General features: G+C 40.9%; 2 protein-coding genes across 17 annotated transcripts in view; one reads left to right on the top strand and one right to left on the bottom strand.

The window, feature by feature from the left end:
- Positions 1-15150, bottom strand: part of ARVCF (ARVCF delta catenin family member) — a 241239-nt gene extending 226089 nt beyond the window's left edge. For 4 of the 13 annotated variants that reach the window (XM_065851815.2, XM_065851818.2, XM_071815902.1 and 1 more), the window contains exons 1-3: positions 14681-15150; positions 14215-14273; positions 998-1066 (exon numbers count right to left, since the gene is read on the bottom strand). Coding sequence is in view for 1 of the 13 variants with exons in the window: in XM_071815903.1 (XP_071672004.1) it covers positions 14215-14217 (3 nt within the window). In the remaining 12 variants the exon portion in view is untranslated. The remainder of the gene's footprint in view (positions 1-997; positions 1067-14214; positions 14274-14680) is intronic. The other 9 variants (XM_071815904.1, XM_065851820.2, XM_071815905.1 and 6 more) reach the window with 5 other exon arrangements.
- A 291-nt stretch (positions 15151-15441) lies between these two features.
- TANGO2 (transport and golgi organization 2 homolog) overlaps positions 15442-20151 on the top strand; it is a 28401-nt gene continuing 23691 nt past the window's right edge. The window contains exons 1-2 of one of the 4 annotated variants that reach the window (XM_065851743.2): positions 15442-15626; positions 17467-17587. The gene's annotated coding sequence lies outside the window, so the exon portion shown is untranslated. Of the gene's footprint in view, positions 15627-16900; positions 17091-17466; positions 17588-18012; positions 18089-20151 lie in introns of those variants that run through there. The other 3 variants (XM_071815862.1, XM_065851745.2, XM_071815863.1) reach the window with 3 other exon arrangements.

Raw genomic sequence — 20151 nt, 5'->3', positions numbered from 1 at the left:
TCTGTAAAAAATCTCTTTGGTAATGATAGCACAATTACTACTGTTTCTTCAGTGTAAATGGAGCAGGAACATTTGCAAAGTTGTACATTCACAAATATGCTGAGGAAAAATAATAGGTTGCTTGTATATCTACAAACAGCATCTCATTTGATCGCCTGCTACTTTTTTCCTAATTTTGAACAAGTAGTGAGGCTGTTTGGTAAGAGATAACTCCTAGTTCCTATCATCTTATTCCCTTTCACCCCTACAATTATTTTCCTTTGCTCTAAACACTAGAAGTTTCACCTCAGGATGACTGTTACATTGCAAACTCATACAAATTAATACATTGCTTGGTCTCTGCCTATGCTGACTGCCCTGTTCTGACAAAGGCCCTATGCTTAAAACCAGTCAGTTGGTAGAAGGGTCAAATGCTGCAGAAAGCCATGGATCCCATCACAAAAGCAGATAAACACCGAATTATTATCTGTGTTACATTCATGTGCCCCAGAGAGCTCAGAGAACAACCTCCCCTGGAGTCTGATGGCCCAGCCGAACACCCAACAGAGCAATGGGAATGGGCAGTGAGGAGGTGGGAAGCCAGTTCACCTCTCATCTAAAAGCAGGACAAAACATTTTGAAAAGGTCCATTTATGAAGTTTTGGAAGTTTTATTATTACTCACATTATATGCAGTTAACTATTCTACATTCAGATTATACAGACATTTGGTTTTATATGGTGGTTTGCTATTCCAAGCAAACTAATTCGAACTCTTGCATACATTAGCCATACTCTGTTCAATAGTTCTACCGTTTGAGAAAAAGGTTGCTAAAGACCATTACTATTAAATGAATTTAGTCTATGACTTTATTGAATGTCAATTGTGAGACTGTTCCTAACAGTAAATAGCAAACATGGATTGAATGAGTTACAATTTTGCCTTCTAGATTTCATAGGTATGAACATGTGACATCAGTAAAATAAAATATATGTAAGGAAATTCTGACAACTCTTACCACTCGCTCAGACAAGTTGGTAGGCCCCTTTTCGTGTTCATAAAGCACAGCTCAAAGTTATGGATACCTCTGAAAAACATAAGAAACAGATCAAACCCTGAATAGAAACTCCATAACTAATGTGACTAGTGGCACCTTGACCTGAGAAATGCATTTGTTTCCGAACTAGAAATACATCTGATTGCATACATACACTGCAAGCTGGAAGTGGCACCTTCATCTAATGTGGAACATTAAGACCCAGCAGCATTGGGGTTAAAAGAAGGAAAAGGGTAAATTTTACTCTGAGCCTAAAATCTACAAAAGTTTAGATCCTTAACTTCTCTAAAGAATTTCTAGAGTTAAGAAAGAAGCAAACTGCTCTTACATCTTGCCAAATAAGCATTGTGACTTCACACCCAACACTAAGGAGAGAAGAAATTATGGAAAAAGAGCAGTTGATCTAGTGCTGTATCATAAGCTTCAAACAGCTTCTTTCTGCCAGCCCAGTTATTGAGAACTAACAAGTATGTACTCTGAATAACTGCAGTAAGGACAATCTTAACTAGTCTCTTATAAATGTCCAAAAGAGCCACCATACTGGCAGTTCTAAACACAGTCACGGGGGAAGGTCTCTTAAAGAGCAGCTCTGAGCATAATGCAACCAGTTCTGATGGGAACCTTATGCTGAACCAACGCTGGTTGACAAGGGCATGACCTTCTATTGATACTGAAAATGACGACTTCATTCAAAAATTATTTCATTTTGCTGCCACAGATTTAACAGCTCAGACTTTGTCCCCATGAGATGGGTAAAACATGCTTATTAGGTAACCTAGTTCTACAGAGATGAGATTTTAAACAAGGGCCAAGCACCTTTATTTTAATATTACAAATATGTCCACAAGGTGCTTTAATGCAGACCAGTTACAGAGGTGAAAACCAAGCGCAGATCCCTGGTCCCACAGGACACATTCTCAACAGGAGGATTGCACTGACAACAGTCACAGGTGACATTAAATACGTCAACAAAAAGCAGTGAGCACTGAGCAGAAATACAGCCAGATACTCCGCCACAGCAATTCTGAGCATCTTCAAAAATGTGCATAAATAAAGGGAAAATCATTTTTGCTTTGTTTATCCAGTCTTACAGGCAAGACAATTATGAACTATTTTAGAACTTCTTTCAGCTCGTCCAAAATTGTTTTCATCTTCCTAGTTACAGACACAGCAATGTCAGACAATATTTGTACAATCAGCTTGGATTTACTATTCCTACATTTACATTAGGTCTAACCAATAAAGTAATGCAGAACAAAAAAGGGGCATGAGAGGAAGAAGGGAATCAGAATACCACAAAGCTAAGCAGGCAGTTATTGCTTTTTCTGAGAGCAATAAAAAGAAATCTAGAGGCCAAAATGTTCCAGCTGAGCTAACCATGGCTTCCTGCTGCTGTTACTAACATGGTATCGTAGAAAAGTAATTGCAAATATTACTCATGAAGTACAAAATACAAAATAGAAACAAACAAGATAATGGAAGAAACATCTATCTATCAGCAAAGCTAAAACTCATCAGAAGATTATATTCAACACGCTTTGAAGCCAGCTGTATAAACTGACAGTGGAAGCCTTTCAATTTAAATAAACCTTTTTAAATTCTTGATTTCACTAAAGGCAGAAGTGTGACCTTAAGTGTTAATTTAAATGGATACAACTAAATTGGTTAACAAAACCCAAAGTGGAGTTTCATAACCACAGCTGCTAATGGTACCCTGGGAGCCGCAGCCGCATCCCGGCCTGAGCTCCGTCCATCAGCTGTCCCGTCACCCCCGCCCGTGGGGAGCATCACTGACAGGGACACCCACTGCGGGGAAACGCAAACACAGATTGTCCTGCAGCCCTGAAACTCCTTTCTGGACCTTCCACCCTTTGCATCATCATGATCCTTGCAGCTTTGCTGCTTCTTGTAGAAGACAGAGTAATCCGAAGAACATTCAATTATTAACCATCTTATTTTTCCAGAATCACAGCTGAGGTTGGCAAGGACTGCTGGAGATCATCTCCTACAACTTTCCTGCTCAAAGCAGAGTCAATTTCAAGAAATTGCTCAGATTATTTTCCAGTCAGGTTTTGAAAATCTCCAGGAACAAACTCCACAGCATCTCTGGGCAACTTGCTCCAGTGTTCAGTTCATCCTTACAGTAGTTCTTTTTTTCCTCAGCTTTTGACTGAAATAAGACTGTACCTATCAGCATATTAGGCTGTACTGCCAGTTGCCATATTCTTGAACAGTGGGAGCTGCTTAAATCAATGAGCTCTGAAAATGACAATGAGATGCACAACCATGAAATCCACTGAACAGGCCTGTGTGCATTAGCAGGGAGACAGTGAGGCCTCTGGGGCCAGTAATGCCGAGAGCTGGATTCCTTCAGCTCCCAGTCACTGCTCTCAGCTCCCCAGGCACACCAAGACACTCAAAACAGACATGTTATACTCCAGGATATTACACCTCCTTTAAACCAGTTGGGTTTTTTCTTCTTACCTCAAATTTGTTTCGATTTCATAGTGACAATGATATTTTAAATGAGTTTATCACAAGAATCTACTATTAACATTCCTTGTCTCTAAAGGCAAGCGGTTATTCTGAGGTGGAAGTTGGAGAAACCTGTATGAACTCAACGCTCTTGAGATTTCTATCAGAAATCAGTCACTTGATTTCATGTGAAATGACAAGAATGCAAAAGCATATTTTTTGGTTCTTTGTTACAAAAGTCTGAAGTGATATTTGCTCTAAGAAAGACAATGTTAACAGGCAGCATAAAGTAAAAGGTTTCCCAAGGAGAACTCAATGCTGCTCATGATTCTCCTCTTAAAACACATAAGTAACTCAGGTCTATTCAGTCAAACTACACCTGCGTGAAGAGAGAAATTACTATCAAGCGATTAATCACCAATACTAAAACTGTGTCATTGTTATATTTGTGCATAATTCCTTTCTCATTTTATATTTTCTAGAAGAAAATGCCTTCAGAGATCTCTTTTCCCCATTAGAATTCTCCATCTTGCTGTAAATATTTTATGCCTGTGCAGCTACTGAAGTCATTAAATTATCAATCTTGTACTCTGAAATAAATCAGTCTATTTCAGGGCCTTTTTTTGTTCGTCCCTCCTTCATTACAGCCATTTTCATTCCAGACTTTCCACACGCTGTGTGCACATGTAACCTGTATCTACATTGTATTAACAGGATCCTCCCAATTAGATTTAATTTCTTCAAGTGAGAAGAAAGTGACATGCTAAGCTTGCCAGTTCTTTGAAAACTGCCCTAGAAGGTCAAATCGTGTGTATGTAAGAGCTTTGTGATCTGTTTGACACCAATAAGATAAGGTGGGTCAACATTCCAGATTTCTTCAGTAATGTAAAGCAAAATAACCGGTATTGATTCCGTTCACATCAATCTCAAAATGGTAAACAAAATAATTATATTCTCTGTATAGCAGTCTCATGGGTGCATGCAGATATACTTAATAGATTACAGACAGTACAAAGCTCATTTAAAAATAAGACACTATGGAAAATTCGTTTTCTTTGTTGAGCTACTATGCAGACAGTAAAGATTCTGAGACCTCTACAACACTTATCCTTAGGAATTTAACCCAAGTCAGAAACTCTCGGAAGTAATAACATAACGGCAAAACAATATGGGAAAGGAAAACATCTTAAAGGACAGGGCTTAAGACACTGACAGTTCTCTTGGCCAATATTAAGGTTATGTTGAGAAATCACATCCCTACCAACATCACTACCCTCCTACAGAGAGGGAAATGAGAAGAATTTGCTAAATACAGATACAAGTGTTTGGAAGGATGCCTATCCTTATTTGTGCATTCATCTGTTTAATTGTGGGCAATATAGTCCACTAGACTTGCCTGAGGCAAGCAGGGATGTTCAATATTCCCTGAGTTATACAGTCTCAACTGGAGACTGGATTTAATTACACATTTTACAATAGTACAAACGGGAAAAACTTACTTCAAAACTCTTCAGTTGTAAGAACCTCTGGACTATTTTTAGTGGGGTTTGGGAAGATACTAAATGCCTGTGTGCAGTTTTAAACAAGCATGGTGAAAGGAATTCTCATCCCATGAACTTCAGTAGATAAAGAGATACCACAAACGTATACAAATACACACTGATATTTGGACAACAAAAATCCCCTTGAGTAAGCCAAGTTAAAAATCAAGCTCCATGCTTAGTTTGGTAGCCTGAGGAAAATGATCCGCAAGTGCGTTTTTAAAATAATTGCAATAATTTAGTTCTCTAAACATACTTGTCAATACATCTCACCAAATTAACCCATCTGTATTTGAAAATAAAGCTGAAACAATAACAAACCTAGAAGAAACAAGTCAAGGTAAGTTTATACCTGTGATCCAAACCTTTGGAAGGATTCCTAAACCTATTTCCTTTTGTTTCAGTGACAATATTGTAAAGAAATAGAAGGGAATTTAACAGGAACTCTGTGCCTAAATCCCTCTAAGAATTTTGGCCTGATTTTCTAAGGGATCACTGAAGGTCTCGGCCAAGGTATCAACTTATTTATAAATCACAGAGAGGTTCTCACACGTTCTTTTTACTCAGGATTCCATCCCCACTGAAGTTCCTCACAGGACACCTGAGCCACGCAGGCTGCAAACCCCGCCAGAGCTCTGCCACTTGTTAGCGGACGGTCCAACAGCTCAACAAATTCCTTAGGAGAATTTTCTGTCCTATCAGTAAGGCTTAGAAAAAGTACAATGCTGACTGTTCAGAAAAATCAAAATTTTCCATTGGGAAGAGAGTGTGTTCAGTCAGGAAGGAAAAATCCCTGTGTAAACAAACCCCTGTGTTATCTCCTGAGCATCTAAATGCAAATACTCGCCTCACATTGTGAAGAGACTAACCTTTATACAACTATTAGTATTTAGAGTTTAAGTTAATTTTCAATGTAAAAACCACTGCTAACAATACAAAACAAGAATGTTGTTACTGGGCTGTAAGTGACTAGATATGTCACATTAGATCTTCCCAGAGAGCTAAATGAATAAAACAAGCTTCAGTTCTGTTTAACATTAGTTCTTCGGTCCCTTAAAAACTAAAGTTCCTGAGATTCAGAGTTATACTGCTTCTGCGCTTCAAAAGAGAGGAAAGTGATTTGCGGTGTCATAGATGAAATGAGGTGGTTATCCTTGAACAGATTGATGAGCGTGGGCTGGGATTCGGAAACCCCACCATGGATGCAGCAAGTAGTCCGTAAAAGCTGAAGACTGTTTATCACCTACAGGAACATTCCATCGTGACACACGGGTGAAAAAGATAACATAGCAAGTATTCTTCCAAGCAATACCCTCTTTTTGTACAGGACAAAATATCAGCACAAAACATGTTCTCAATGACAAGCAGGTTGACTCATTAATAGTATCCTAAGAAAATTGTCTAGGGAACGCTGTTCTGTCTGGATTCTTATCTGTCATACTTTGGGAGTTTTATCTCAGCATTAAGCAACAAAACAACATGTAATACACTATTACATTAAAAAATAATATAATATCCTACTTGAATTTGATCAGAATTAGTTCAAGCTTGGTATGGAAGGATTTCCCTAAACAGTTCTCATGCTGAGATTCTTAGTACCAACTCTTGAACAGTTAAAAGCACAAACCACTCCTTTTATACTGTAATTGTTCCCACAGCAGATAGAGTTTTGATATAATGCCACTAAAGATGGGCAGCAAAAAATATCTAGACGTTAACAAAGAACTAGGATTTTATCTAATAACCTGAAGTACAGGTTATTAATTTCAAGACGGGCATATTTCTCTAGACTACACTGAGATGACTCCCGCTGAAAAATTTGAGGTCTATTTGGATAGAAAATGGTAACACCATCAGAAATAGAAAGCTGTATATGTAAGAAGCTAGTATGTGCAATACTGGCAAATTTGAGTTTTCTGTTTGACATTCAAATCAAGAATAAAATCTATATGAATCTGTATGAACAACTGAATTTGAAGCCTTACAGAGGCTTTATATATGTGAATTTGAAGCTTTATGTAAGCTTCGCACACCAAGTTTATTTGTGATAAATTGTTGAAGTTTTCTTATCACACTTAAAGCTCACCAATAGATTTTATTCTATTCAGTATAAATACACAGTAATTTTCCATTGAACTCGTGGGTAATCATCTGATCAACAAAACAACCAGAGAGGCAGCAAATAAGGGAATAAATACGTATCTCCAGAAAGCTATGTATTACTTTCAAGGAACATCACTATTCCCAAATTCCTGGTCCTAATCTGTACCTTCTGTTCAATTTCACCGACTTCAGGCTTGGAAAAGAAAATCAGAGGATGGCATCAATCTTTTAAAATGTGTTCCTCTATTAGAGAGACACCTGAATATATATCAGTATTAAGAGAAAATTACATTCCAGTTTAAGGACAGAACTAGAATTAGGGTTAGTGTCACTGACAGAGATTCTACCCAAGTTTCACATTTATGGTTTATACAACCCAATAAGCTTCCATCACTGTATCACACTGAAAATAGCGCCTTACCCTCTACCTCTCAAACACCGCCTCGGGAGAGGGAACACGATTTTTCACTTCCATTATCTTCCAGCCCGCAGTGAGGAAATGCCTTGGTCCTGAATCAGAACCCACAGGAATTTAGCAAGTGCTATTTCTGCTTGTAGTAAAATCTTCAATATGTCATTTACATCTTGATGTGTCATCATTTCTTGGTATTTAACTTAGTAACAGCTTCTCCAAAGTAGAGATTTTATTACATAAATTATGAAAGCACCAGACTGGGTGTAGTAGAAACAACATAAATTCCTGAATCAATACAAAATATGTCCCTGGTAGTAGTTGTTATTCTATGCAGGTGTGTTATTGATTACATTCATAATGGTCTCACTTTAGCTGCCATCAATAACTCACTACTTGTATTGTCACACTGAATTACAGAAGAACCAGTCTAAAAAGATGTGGAGAAGTTTTACCAGCATGGCGTGACCCAGCCTGTGGTGCAAAAAATCAGAACACTGCCAGTTTAAGTTAGGATTCGTGTTTGAGACTTCACTTGACATTACATTGATAAAATAAAGTCAAAGGTGATACTTACTCAGGCAGAAGAGATCATGTCTTAAACATGCCGGAAAACTCTTAAATTTACAGCAACTGCATGCAATAAAACTGTGCTTCTAATACCTTGGGACCATTATTGGCGTGCACTTACTGACATTCAAAACTGAATCCAAGTTTTATGGATGGTTATTATCATTTTACTGATCAACAAGACTGAAGCTTCCTTGCATCACATTAAGAATTGTAGAAGGAATGTTAGAATATTTCACTCTTTTAAATGGAGTTCATTTCTAAATCAAAACTTGACAGCAATATAGACAGTGGAATACTAACCATATGCCAAAGATTCATGAAGTATTGAAAAGTTAAGCATAGATAATATTATCACAGTTGTATGAAGCACATCATTTATATTGGTATACATAAGCATTCTTCTTTTAAATATCTCAGAGCAGACACACAGCAAAACATGACCACTCCCTGTCACTGCCCTACCAAAACAGAGAAGCAGATCCAGGGATGAGAGACAGAAGTCTTCCTAATTCCAGTAATCTGATCTTTATGCCATTTTAACCCACTGTAGAGGATTAACAAAATATTAGGATTAGATCTCAAAGAGTAGAATATTGTTAAAAATGTCCACACCAATAATTAATGTTCTGTGCACATCATAGATGAGCACTGCAACATTTAATAAAACTTGCATTTCCTTAAAAAAACAAAATAAAACAAAAAACATCACCACTTTGAAGTAACACTTTTAATGATGCACTTTAATTGCATTTCCCATGTATCCTCAGCTGCTATTAGAGGGATTCTCCTTGGCAAACCCCAAGATAACACGGCAGGTCACGCTCATGCCCCCTTTCTCTCCATAGGCAGCACTGTGTAAGGCTGCCCTCTCTTCCCCAGGTACAGCAAAACAGAAACAAACTCCTACAGCAGCAAACTCATGGGTTCTACTGGGCTGCTACCAGTCACGTTACATTAATACACATCACAAGAAACTCAACCCACCACCAACAGAATCCTTTCAAAGTTCCGACAGCTGCACAAAATGACCCAAATTATTCAACCTCATAGCTGTCTAATGAAAATTCAACCCATCAATGAGCAATTAAAATACCCACCACATGAAAGTTCTTTAAAGTTTTGATGTATACATAACAAGAAAAATATTCATGCTGTCTCACTCCCAACACCTGACATACGTGCTTAATTTTGGAAGCCAGTCTCCATGTACTATCCAGATTTACCACTCAGCAGAGTCTCCTTCAAAGTGCCACTTAAAGCACTCGATTCAAACTCATAGACTGAACCAACCCCCAGAGAAGTCTGTCTGTCTCTCCACTGTTTTTATTTGCAGCCATAAGTCACTGCCCTTTCTAACTCAGGCGTCTTATTCACATGCCTGAAGTTATTTTAACTACCCCAACTTAAGTGTCACATCTCAGATTCTCCTTCCCCAAGATAGTCCACGCTTTATGAACCATATTTGAAGTCACTCCGCAATTTGCTTTCCTCTGGGGAATCTCTGCAACCTTTGCTACTCTGCATACTGTCAAAAAGGTTGTTATTTCTTCATTTAAAACCAGAAAAAAATATGCCTGCCCAATATCACTACATAGATCCAGCTCTCATCAAGCTGTGAATCCAGCAGACATGGACACTGTTGCTTACTTAAACACTGCAATACAGTTTCTAAGCCATCAGAATAATCCAGTAAAAGTCTGTGTGATTGCTTGTCACTGTTCTGAATAGCAAGTTACTTAAAATTTTATCACTATATAACCCAAATTAAATAGACAATGTTTACTGTAATGAGAAGGTCCCATGGAGGAACTGTGCTGATCTGCTTCCAGTTGCCAGAGCAGATGAGGAGCAGGCAATTGAATTACTGGAAACAGTAGCTCTGGTTTCATTAACTTCACATTGTGATTAATGTAGATCCATACAGAAAAGATTTTCTTACAGCAACAAGTTAAGGTAGCATTTTTGTGTACAAAACTCCCATGATCATTCCTTTTATCATAGCAGAAATAGGAGGAAAAAATTAAGCTTAGAAAATAAAAAAGGTACATGTCATACAAAGCCCAGATTCTCTGAAGATTTTTTTTTTCTGGCCAGTACTCCAAATAAAGCTACTGCTTGGCACCTCCAAGTCAGTCAACACTACTGCACTTCATTAGATAATTCAAAATATATCCAACTAAGAATGCAGGTCTTGATATTGGTCCCTTGGAAAGTCCACTCTGAAGGATGACTGTGCAAAGGAAGAACTGATGCCTGATTATATACTCCCAAATTATTAAGTTCTGAAATAAATAAGGAAAAGAAGAAATAATTGGAGTTTACCATAGCTACACAATGTCAAGACTGGTCCCAAACTGATTTACTCACTTCTTCCTCCTCACTTGCTTGCAATGTTTAAGCTGTAACTCTTCAGTAATGTATTTTGGAAGACAGTAAATGCTTCACAACTCTTAAATAAACCCTAAGCAGCCAAACACTAACTGTTCTGGAGGACAAAGGCCTGTTGGCAAGGCACTAGAACTCAAGCTTCCATTGGCTTATGACAGCAATAATAAGGCAAACAAAATAAATAATAAAAACAAAATTGTGAGAGATACCTTGACAGTGTCCTTTTAATCTTCAGCCAACTTGAGATGTCATGTAAGCACTGAAGCAGCAAAGAGCTGATACTGCTTCGACAGCAAAATCTCAGTTTCTCCCTGACCTACAAATCATAAGCTAATAGACTAGTGGTGCACTGGCACATATCTGCACAGTAGCTCATGGAAACCCTGTTGCAGCTTCTGAAATAATATGCGTGTGCTCTGAGATGCAGGAAAACCATAATTATAAACAAAATCAACTGAGGCATGCACAGAAGACTTCGACACTGCAGTCAAGGACCTTATGGAACAAAGATCCTCAATTGCCTAAGCAAACTGTCACATCTGTAAAGAAAAAACACACTGCATGGGGTTCAGAAAGGTCTTCCCAGTGCAATATAAACTGCAGAGTTAAGCAGAGAAGTACAATCCCACCCATGTTTGCCTAATGGATCTTAGTACCTTGTAATACTGTCAGCAGTAGCACCACCATTAAACAAGCGTTGGATGAAATTTACTTCCTGGGGATACTTGGCCTGGAATCTGTGATCTGAATCCTACAATTTTGTTCTTCCTAAATATACTCTATATTCAAAACCACTCAGCTTGTCTCATAGTAACTAACATCAGCTGATTACAGAGGATTAAGACTTGCAGAACCAGACCAAGAGATTTTTCACAAAAAGGTATTTGGAGATGCAGAACTGCACATCCACAGACTCACAGGTTCCTTCCTTGCTGTGCTATAGCTAGTAAACATCTTCTATCTCGTGCAAAATCTCCACACTTGAGAAAACACAGACTTAGATATCTACAGAAGTACCCACTGATTTTGTTTTTCTAGGTTAACTCCTCAGAGGGCCTGATTTTGAAAGATACAATTAAGCAGATCCCTCGACTTCACTGTAGCCAACTCCTTAGAACCAACTTTAGATACCTCTTACTTGGAACCAGATTGGACAACAAAAATAACCACATAGTAAAATACGAGGGTATAAACACAGTATCAACTTTTACAGAATTTGATCAAGTAAACAGTAAAAAAAAAAAAAAAAAAAATCAATAAAGCCAGTCATGCCAGGGGTATAACGGTGCCTTACTTAGTTAAGATTCACTATTTTCAGAATGAGACCATTTGTTTCTATGGTGGTGCGCTCCCACTAATGACAACTATTGTAAGAAAATATGTGGATTTTAATCTCAACAGAAATCTCACTGCTAATTTCCAGGTGACTTGTTTGAAGTCTCCATAAATCAACTGCATGCAACACATCGGATAAATTCTTCCTCTATCCATAGTGGTGTAACCCTAGAGTTGAGCTTTTCCTCCTTCTGTGGAGACAGGCAATAAAGTAAAAAAAATGACCTAACCTTTCTGCTTTGAAGATTGCTATGACGGCTTTAGGAACAGAATGCACTCACACTAGACAAGATACTGTCATACTCTGGTTAAACTGTAAAGGCATAAGCCAACTGTAATCTCACACTTAGCTGCTACAGCATGTTTACAATGTCTGTGTCAATGATTTATACTCACACAATAAAATATTAAGTGCAACAAATTATCAACCTGGTAGCACAAGAATTCTAACAGGTTTTCCTCTCACTGTATCAATTCTGACACCAACCAAGATCCACCCAAAGCAATGCAGAAATAGTATGTTACATTACATAAAAATCAAATACAGAAGCTTAGTTTTATATAACTGTAATATGCATGCAGATGGTCTTTGGGATAAGATATCATCTCTAAACTAGTTTGTACTAAATTTGAAGTATAAGCAAAAGGCAGGAATTTTGCCATTTCTAGTGCAGTGTCCTAACTCAATGTAATGGGAACATCCCTCTATTTGTAACTCTTACCAGTTCTTCCAATATTAAAGAATTGTTGAGACTGAAATCCATTGCAGAGATTTTGAATGAATACATGAAAATCAAAGAAGGGAACTATTTTTCATCCATTCTAGCTAAATAGCAGGTCAAACACATGGTTATATTAACTGAATCTCAGTTATTTATGTTGACAGCAACTATGGCATAAAAATAAAATCAAAGTCCACTTTTAAAAGATCACCAATGTCAAATAAAATACCTTCTATGCATCCGTGAACAACACACGGGGATAAACTATGCAGTGAAACCATGCAGTCAAACTGTATTGTTCTTCTAAACCTTGCCCTCCTAATACATTCCTTTAGCCAAGCAATGGGAAAATAAACCCATTTGCCTAATGAAGCATATAATTTAAATATTTCAGACAAGCCTTTACAGAGATGTTGCTTAAAATAAATTTAACAGCCATCCATCCAAATATCTTGCATGATGAAGATCACAGCATAGTTCACAACTTCTTTTTTTCTGTAGAAACTCCAAATTATCCAGCCCTTTCAGTTATTTTAGTCACCATTTGTATCTTGTACTACTTTTTTATAACAAATCTTCTTTTTTCCCCACAGCAGATTTGATATGAAGCTGCAATTTTACTCTTTTGCAGTGCCTTGCAACACTCCTAAAGCCACTACAATTTCAGATTTTGCTACTGCACCATGCAGTCCTGCACAATTTCGTAAACAAAATATGTTTAAATTTATGGAAGCTTAAAGGGCTGATGTACTTAATATAGACTGCAGTATTTCATCCACAGGAAGATACAATCAGCCAGTGGCAACATTCTGTCATTTAGAATCATGTTTTTTACCATAAAGCATTCCCATTAATAGAAAACAGTGTGGTTTTTCCCCACAAACTTGTCTCTCGTGTTTAAGATATCATTAGTACAAACACGGTCTTCACTTGATATAATAAAATCTGCTAAGGATTTTTTTAACACACTAAGATGCACATTGTGTACTGTGACCTATGTAAGGCACAACTGTAGACCGTAAAAAGCAAAGTACATGTTATAAGAATTCCCCCTTCCACACACACAAAAAAGTGCCTACATTAAAAAAAGACAGAAAAGGGAAAGATGATGTTTACTATTTGCATGCTAGAAGTGAACATTTTAAAGAGTTGATCAAGTTTTGCAAACATTAGATTTTAATCGTGTACTGCAGAGAAAAGCAAAAAACCCTTAACTTTGGCTTTTAAGTCTGTAATGGATTTCACATTTGTCAAGAAATAGGTTAGTTTGGTTTGGTCTTTGCTACAACGAGACTCATCTCCTATGCATGCCACAAATAACCTGAGCAATGACTTCCCTCCGTGACAAGAACTGCCCATCATATTGCAGGATTAATACAATACTGGTTTGTTTAGAGGTTGCTTGCGTATGTAATTTTAGCCATTCATATACATCAACTCCTGGTTGCATATCTCATAATAAACTGATGAGCGCTGTTAAACCTTAACCGGCAATCTTTAGCAAACAAAGACGACTAGTCTGCAATCGTGATGCAAAATCATCCCAAACGTACTGCACACTGCAAGAAGCTCTCACAGAAAATAGCCCGGCAACCTCATTCATTCCCCCCAGCCCAATGATCTGCTCACCATCTCCTCAGTCTTCTCTTGTTTCTCTGTCCTCAGCTTATTTTCCGTGCTTCTGCTGGCTTCAAGGAGGCGGGTGTACAAAAAAAAAAAAAAAAAAAGAAAAGAAAAAAAATCCCCAACTCTTCAATAAAATAGTCAGCAACCGCTGGGCAGCATATCAAGGAAAGGCCCTTATCTTCCCCTCTCGCTTCCCGTTCCCGGGAGCCGGAGCCCCCCCCACCGCTCCCGCCCTCCCCAGCCCCGCGGCTCCCACGGAGGGCGCGTCCGTCCCCCGCGCGTCCTCCCGGGAGAGCCCCGGGCTGCGCCAGCCCCTCCGCCTGCTCACCCACCGAGACAACATAGACGGACTCCGGCTGATTTTCCCCTCCCACCTCCACATTCCAATTTACAAAGGGCATCCAAGACCATCTTTATCCAGCCGGGGGGAGGAGGGGGAAGCAATCGTTAACCCTTTTCGTGCATTTACCTTTGCTACTCTGATTTTCGGCCGCGTTTTTAGGGGGCACAGGGGCTTTCTCCTCTCTACAGAGCACATGAGCTCGCTGCCATCAGGCCGCCCGGTCCCCGCTCCCGCACGCCAGCCTGGCCGCTCGCCACCGCTGGAGGAGCCGGGTCCTCCCCACAAGAATAAATAAAAAAATAAAAAATAAAATTAAAAATCCAAGGGCAGCGCTAAAAACCGCGTACCCTTCCGAAACTACATCTCAGAAAACAACCGCCCTCAGAGCTGCCCCGGCCGAGAGCCCCGACTCAGCAGAGGCCCACCGGGAGAGGGCAGCTCATTGCCCCGGCTGCCCGTGTAGGTACCGTCTTTCCAACTCTTTTTTTCTTTTTTTTTTAAGGGGGCGTAATCATCCCTCAACATTCACACCTGGAGGGAAGCACCAGCGGAAGGGAAGAGGAACCCCCCCCGCCCCAGCGCCCGGCGGGCACAGGCAGCAGCGTGGGCTGCGGGCCGCGACCCGCTCCCCCGCCGACCCCTGCCTCGCGCTGCCTGCCTGCGGCCGGCACGCAAACCGGGTCGCTGCATCCGCACCGCGAATTTTTCTATTGGCTGGTTCCTTTGCGATCGCGCCCAGCAACCAAAGCTTTATTGGTGCGTTTCCGCTTCCCTCCGCTCACTGGTTGGCCGCGCCGCAAGGCATTGGCCGGCCGGACTGTCCATCTGAGCGGGGCGGCCCGGCCCCCCGGCAGGCGCGCGGGGCAGCAGCGCGCCGGGCGGGCCGCGGGAGCGGCCGGAGAAGCGGCCGGAGAAGCCGCCGGAGAACGGGAACAGGCGGCCCCGGTGCGAGAGCAGGGCCGGGGCTGCCCGCACGGCAAAGAGCGGAGCGCGGAGCACGGCCCTGCCGCCTGCGAGAGCGGGGCACTGCCGGTGTGCGGGAGCAGCAGGGACCGTGATGTCACCTCACTGGGTGGGTACGCGAAACCGCAGCAACCGGCCTGCAGCACAGCTGGAGGTTTTCTGCTCTTGGGAAGCTGTATGGTGCTTTTCACAGCTGTAGGCTGGAAGATTCCCGGTCCAGCCGACGTCTGAAGTGCGTGTGTGAGGGGCTGGTCAGGTGCACTGCAGCCAGGTGGTGCGGGCACATCATCCCTGTGTACTGGTTGAACTTGAGCTGTTCACCATTAGCACTGTGACCGAGTCACCTCTCAGCTCTCTCTTTGAACAGCTCAAGCTTCCTAGACCCCTATTTTATGTCTTGTTATTTATCCCTTCGTTGTTTTCATGCTCTTTTGAATTATTTCTAGTGTTTTTCCCTAACTTCCCTTTTGTGGATGCCACAAAAGCTGTGGTGTTCCAACATGCCTCTCAGCAGTGCTGTGGACAAAGGCAGTAATGCTTCCCTGTCTCCCCTGTATATTCTGTATTTTATACATTAAAGGATTACATTAGTCCAGTTTACCACAACATTACCCTGAGAGGTTGTGTTGATACATTTATATATGTAGTAACGGCTAAATTATTGTCTGAAGTATTTCTTGCCAAACTAGTCCCCATCCACACATTCTTTATTTCCAGATGCATTTGCTCACATTTTCTGACATTAAAAATCTGTTTAATTGGGCACATCACATGATTCTGTAACTAATCAGTCTTGTGAATTATCCACTCCATTTACTAAGCTACAGATTTTACTAGTAAAGGTCTTACATCATCTAGACAATTGATGGTCCGGCAGGGGGATTGGACTAGATGATCTTTTGAGGTCCCATCCAATCCCTAACAATCTGTGATTCTGTGAAAATAAGTCAGTAAAAACTAACACCATCAAGTTTTAAGCCTATAGACACTTTTCTTCTTCCCACAGATATAACTCCTACTGAAGGTATGCAGACATATCATCTGAAGGTTTTTAATGGGTATCAAGCATGGAAGCTAAATAGTATTTGGTCACTGTGATGAGTCTATACATTTAGAGACAACGTCAGCAAAGAACAATAAATTATATTCAATGTGCATGTATCTTACCAATTTTAATGTAATGGAGGTTAAGATATTTGTATAATTTGTCTACTTATTCATCAGATAACTGTTTTAAATAACAGCTCTGTACCTGAAAACATAAATATCTTTTAGCTTTATGTGTATGAAGCTTAATATGTGTGGGTAATAACTAAAATCTATTGTTGTGTTTCAAAAGCAGTAGTACAAATAATAATAAACTCACCCAACAATTTTCATCAGTAGATCTCAAAAGACCTTGCAAAGGTCAATGTTATCATCCCGTTGTTGATGATGGAAAAAGGAAGTATTGAGATGAACTTGCTCAATGTCATGTAACAGACCAGTGGTAAAGCTACAAATTGACCTGGGGTTTTCTGCATCCAGGATGAAAGGTTTTGCCTCACAAGCCGTGTTACACACTCATATACCGGTGGGTGTTCTTTTCATTAGTGTTCTGTATCTTGCGTGTACTGTGTTTATCAGTGTAAGAACTTGGAAGTGCAGGCAAGGCTCTTCTGGTCTTCCATTAGAGGCTTCACCATAGAGCATTTTTAATTTACAGGCTCCACTGAATCCCTCTATTGCCACCTGTCAAAAAAAGTCGGAAATAAAGTTTCAAATCTTGTTTCAAAAACCCAGGAGTAAGTTAATATGAAAGGGCAAAAAGGTGGCACAGATCCAATTGCAGCCTAAATCTGCAGATCTAAGTAAAATTACTATATGTGTAATTATCAGTTTTAATCATGCTGAGCTTAATAACCAAAGGCAAACCTGACTTTGTTACCTGTGTTTTCGTGAATCCCTAGGAAAGCTGCCCTGAATTCACACCATTGCCGGCTCAGGGCTCTGGGGCCTGGCAGGGGGGGTCTCTCCTCAAGGTCGTCATGCTAACGAGCATCCCACACCGTGGCCTCATCCCAGACGCGGGTGAGTAGCTACATCCAAACTCACAAAGACTGTCAACGGTGCAATCCTGGGTGTTTCAGTCCTCAGAGGTATGAGCCCTGTGAAGCTCAGATCAGGCCTCTGATGTTGTTATTTCACACCTTGAAACAAAATATACTGGAAATGGGCAGAAGCGACCAAGCAGCCCATATCAGAGACAAATTCTTTAGGCCACTATGGTGGAGATGGGTGCAGGGCTGTGCTGAAGGTGATGAGCTCTCCAAACAGCCCAGCCCCTCCGGCAGTGGCCGCCGAGCAGGAACCCTCGGCTCCGGCCAGTGTGGGGACAAGGGGAGGGCGGTGCCCACCGGGCACCTGTGTGCGAGCCAGCCAATGACAGCTCGAAGAGGAGAGGCGGGGAGTACATCCCCCAATAGCGCGCTGGGGGTCGTGGCGCCCGGAGCCAATAGGGGCGGGCGTTGTTTTGAACTGGCTGCGCTCCCGGAAGCGGTGCGAGTGCGCTGGTGTCCGCAGGGTGCGTTGGTGAGTGCGGGGGCTCTTCTCTGTGACGGGCCGTGCGGGCCGGGCCCTTAGGCTTCGGGGGCTCTGGCGGAGCCTCCGCCGGCCGGCGCCCTTCCTGGGTCGCGCTTGGGTGCGAGAGGTGGGGGCAACTCTCAGAAACGGTCACTTCAGCTGTCCCGAGTGGGGAGCTTGGGTGCTGCCTGGCTGGTGGTGACGGGCCCGCGGGGTGTGGACGCCTCAGGGCTGTCGGAGGGGGGTGACTCGGGGTCCCGCTCCCCGTGGAGCAGCCGCCTCCACACACAGCAAGGACAACGCTGCTCCCGGGCGCCTTTTGTGCAGGAAACGTTTTGTTCTAAGTTTATCCAACAGCAGCTACTGGAATATTTTAAACTGCCAACCAACGTGTGTTCTCTTTGGTTATGTGATGGCTTTTCATTTTTATTTTGCGGGTGGCTCCTAGTAGGTACCTGTGTCACATACAAGAATTGGATAAAGTCATTGTTTCAGCATGTGGTGACCCCCTCTGATGACAGCATGTCAAGAAACGGTCACAGAAAGACACTAGAAATTATTGTTGTTTCAGTTTGTAGGTTTTGAAAGCACTGAGGGTTTTCTTGAGATATTTCTTTTGTAATTATATGAGGTCAGCAGGCACAGGCTGCTCTGAGACTCACCTGATTACATGCTCACCCTTGCTGTGTATCGTGCCGATTTTAAAATTCAAAATATATAACAGAAACTTTACTTTTTTTGCTTAAATTCAATGACTCTTTTTCTAGCTGAGTTGTTTTCAGGCTTCCCATAGTTCTTACCAGCAGTTTGACTAAATTGATCATGGCTATACAGAGATTCAGGTATTTCAGCTCTAACTGAAGCCAACTTGCTATCTATTTTCATTATAACTTCTCAGTTAATATTTTAATTTAATATTAATATCTATTTCAATGTAGATTCTCAGAAGCAGCTGTTTGAACACAAAGTAATAAGCTTTGATTTAAGCTCTTGTGTTGCAATGTTCATTTGGTATCTGTCTTGAAAGAAATTAATGTGTTATTTTCTCTAGCATGGTTGCAGTACTTCTTTCATCTATTCATCTGCTATGGGTTTGTAGTTTTCTTAGTCCCTTCTTCCCCACCAAATTCGTAGGGTGTCTGTGACCCCAAGTTTCATTCAGGGTAGGTGGTAAGCTCAGAGTTACTGGTGATGAGGTGGGAAGGGTGCAGCCCTTCCATCACATAAAGTTAAGCTTAGGAATATAAACTAGACATACTGGGTCAGGTCAAAGGTGTGTATAGACTGGTATTCTGTCTCTGGGAGGGTCTAGAGAAACATCTTTAGGGAAGAACATAAGAACAGAGAAAGTATATTTCATTCTTCTAGTCAGTATTTCTTCCAACTAGTTGTAACAGACTTTCTATAAACAAGAAATGGAAAATGAATTTTACTGCCCCAAAGAAGGGTTTCCTAACTGCTTCCTCACTGAAGACAACCTAAGAACTGTGAAAGCTAAAAGTAGCAATCTTTGCCTGAAAGGAGGAGGAAGTCCAGCAAAAGCCTCTGGGTCTGAAGAACTGCGGCAGAGGAGAACAGTTGCTGGCACTCTTGGCACAGTTGCTGGGTAAAAGGCTCTTACTTGGTCTTTTGTGAATGTTTTCAAAACATGGTGTCCTCAAAGGGAATGTTTACTGGCCTTTGTTTCCCTTGGGGGCTCTACAGTGGACTAGTAAGGTGCCAAATAGAGAAACTGGGGAGCTGAAAACAAAACTAGCTCGTTAAACTGGAGAATGACATGCACCTTACATGTTGTTTTTTGTGTTTTCTTAAGTGTTCCACTTTGTGTTGCTGTCTCTTGCAATGAAGACTGACTCTCCCCCTTGGTAGGGTTACAAACCTGCAGTTAGTTACAACTTGGCTTTATATGGAGCAACCTCAAAGGCATACAATTATGGTTCCATATATTCCCTCTCATCTTTAATCATTAATATTACTACACAGGAGCATGCGCTACACAAGGGAACTGCAAAAGGAAATCAGTAAAATGCTTTTAAAAATGCAGCTGTGAGACACTTTTTTTTGGGGGGGCA

This window comes from Patagioenas fasciata, chromosome 17 (genome assembly GCF_037038585.1).
Source record: "Patagioenas fasciata isolate bPatFas1 chromosome 17, bPatFas1.hap1, whole genome shotgun sequence".
NCBI classification, from domain to species: domain Eukaryota; kingdom Metazoa; phylum Chordata; class Aves; order Columbiformes; family Columbidae; genus Patagioenas; species Patagioenas fasciata.
Note: the sequence above shows the minus strand (reverse complement) of the source record. Positions and strands in the feature narration are given on the sequence as shown.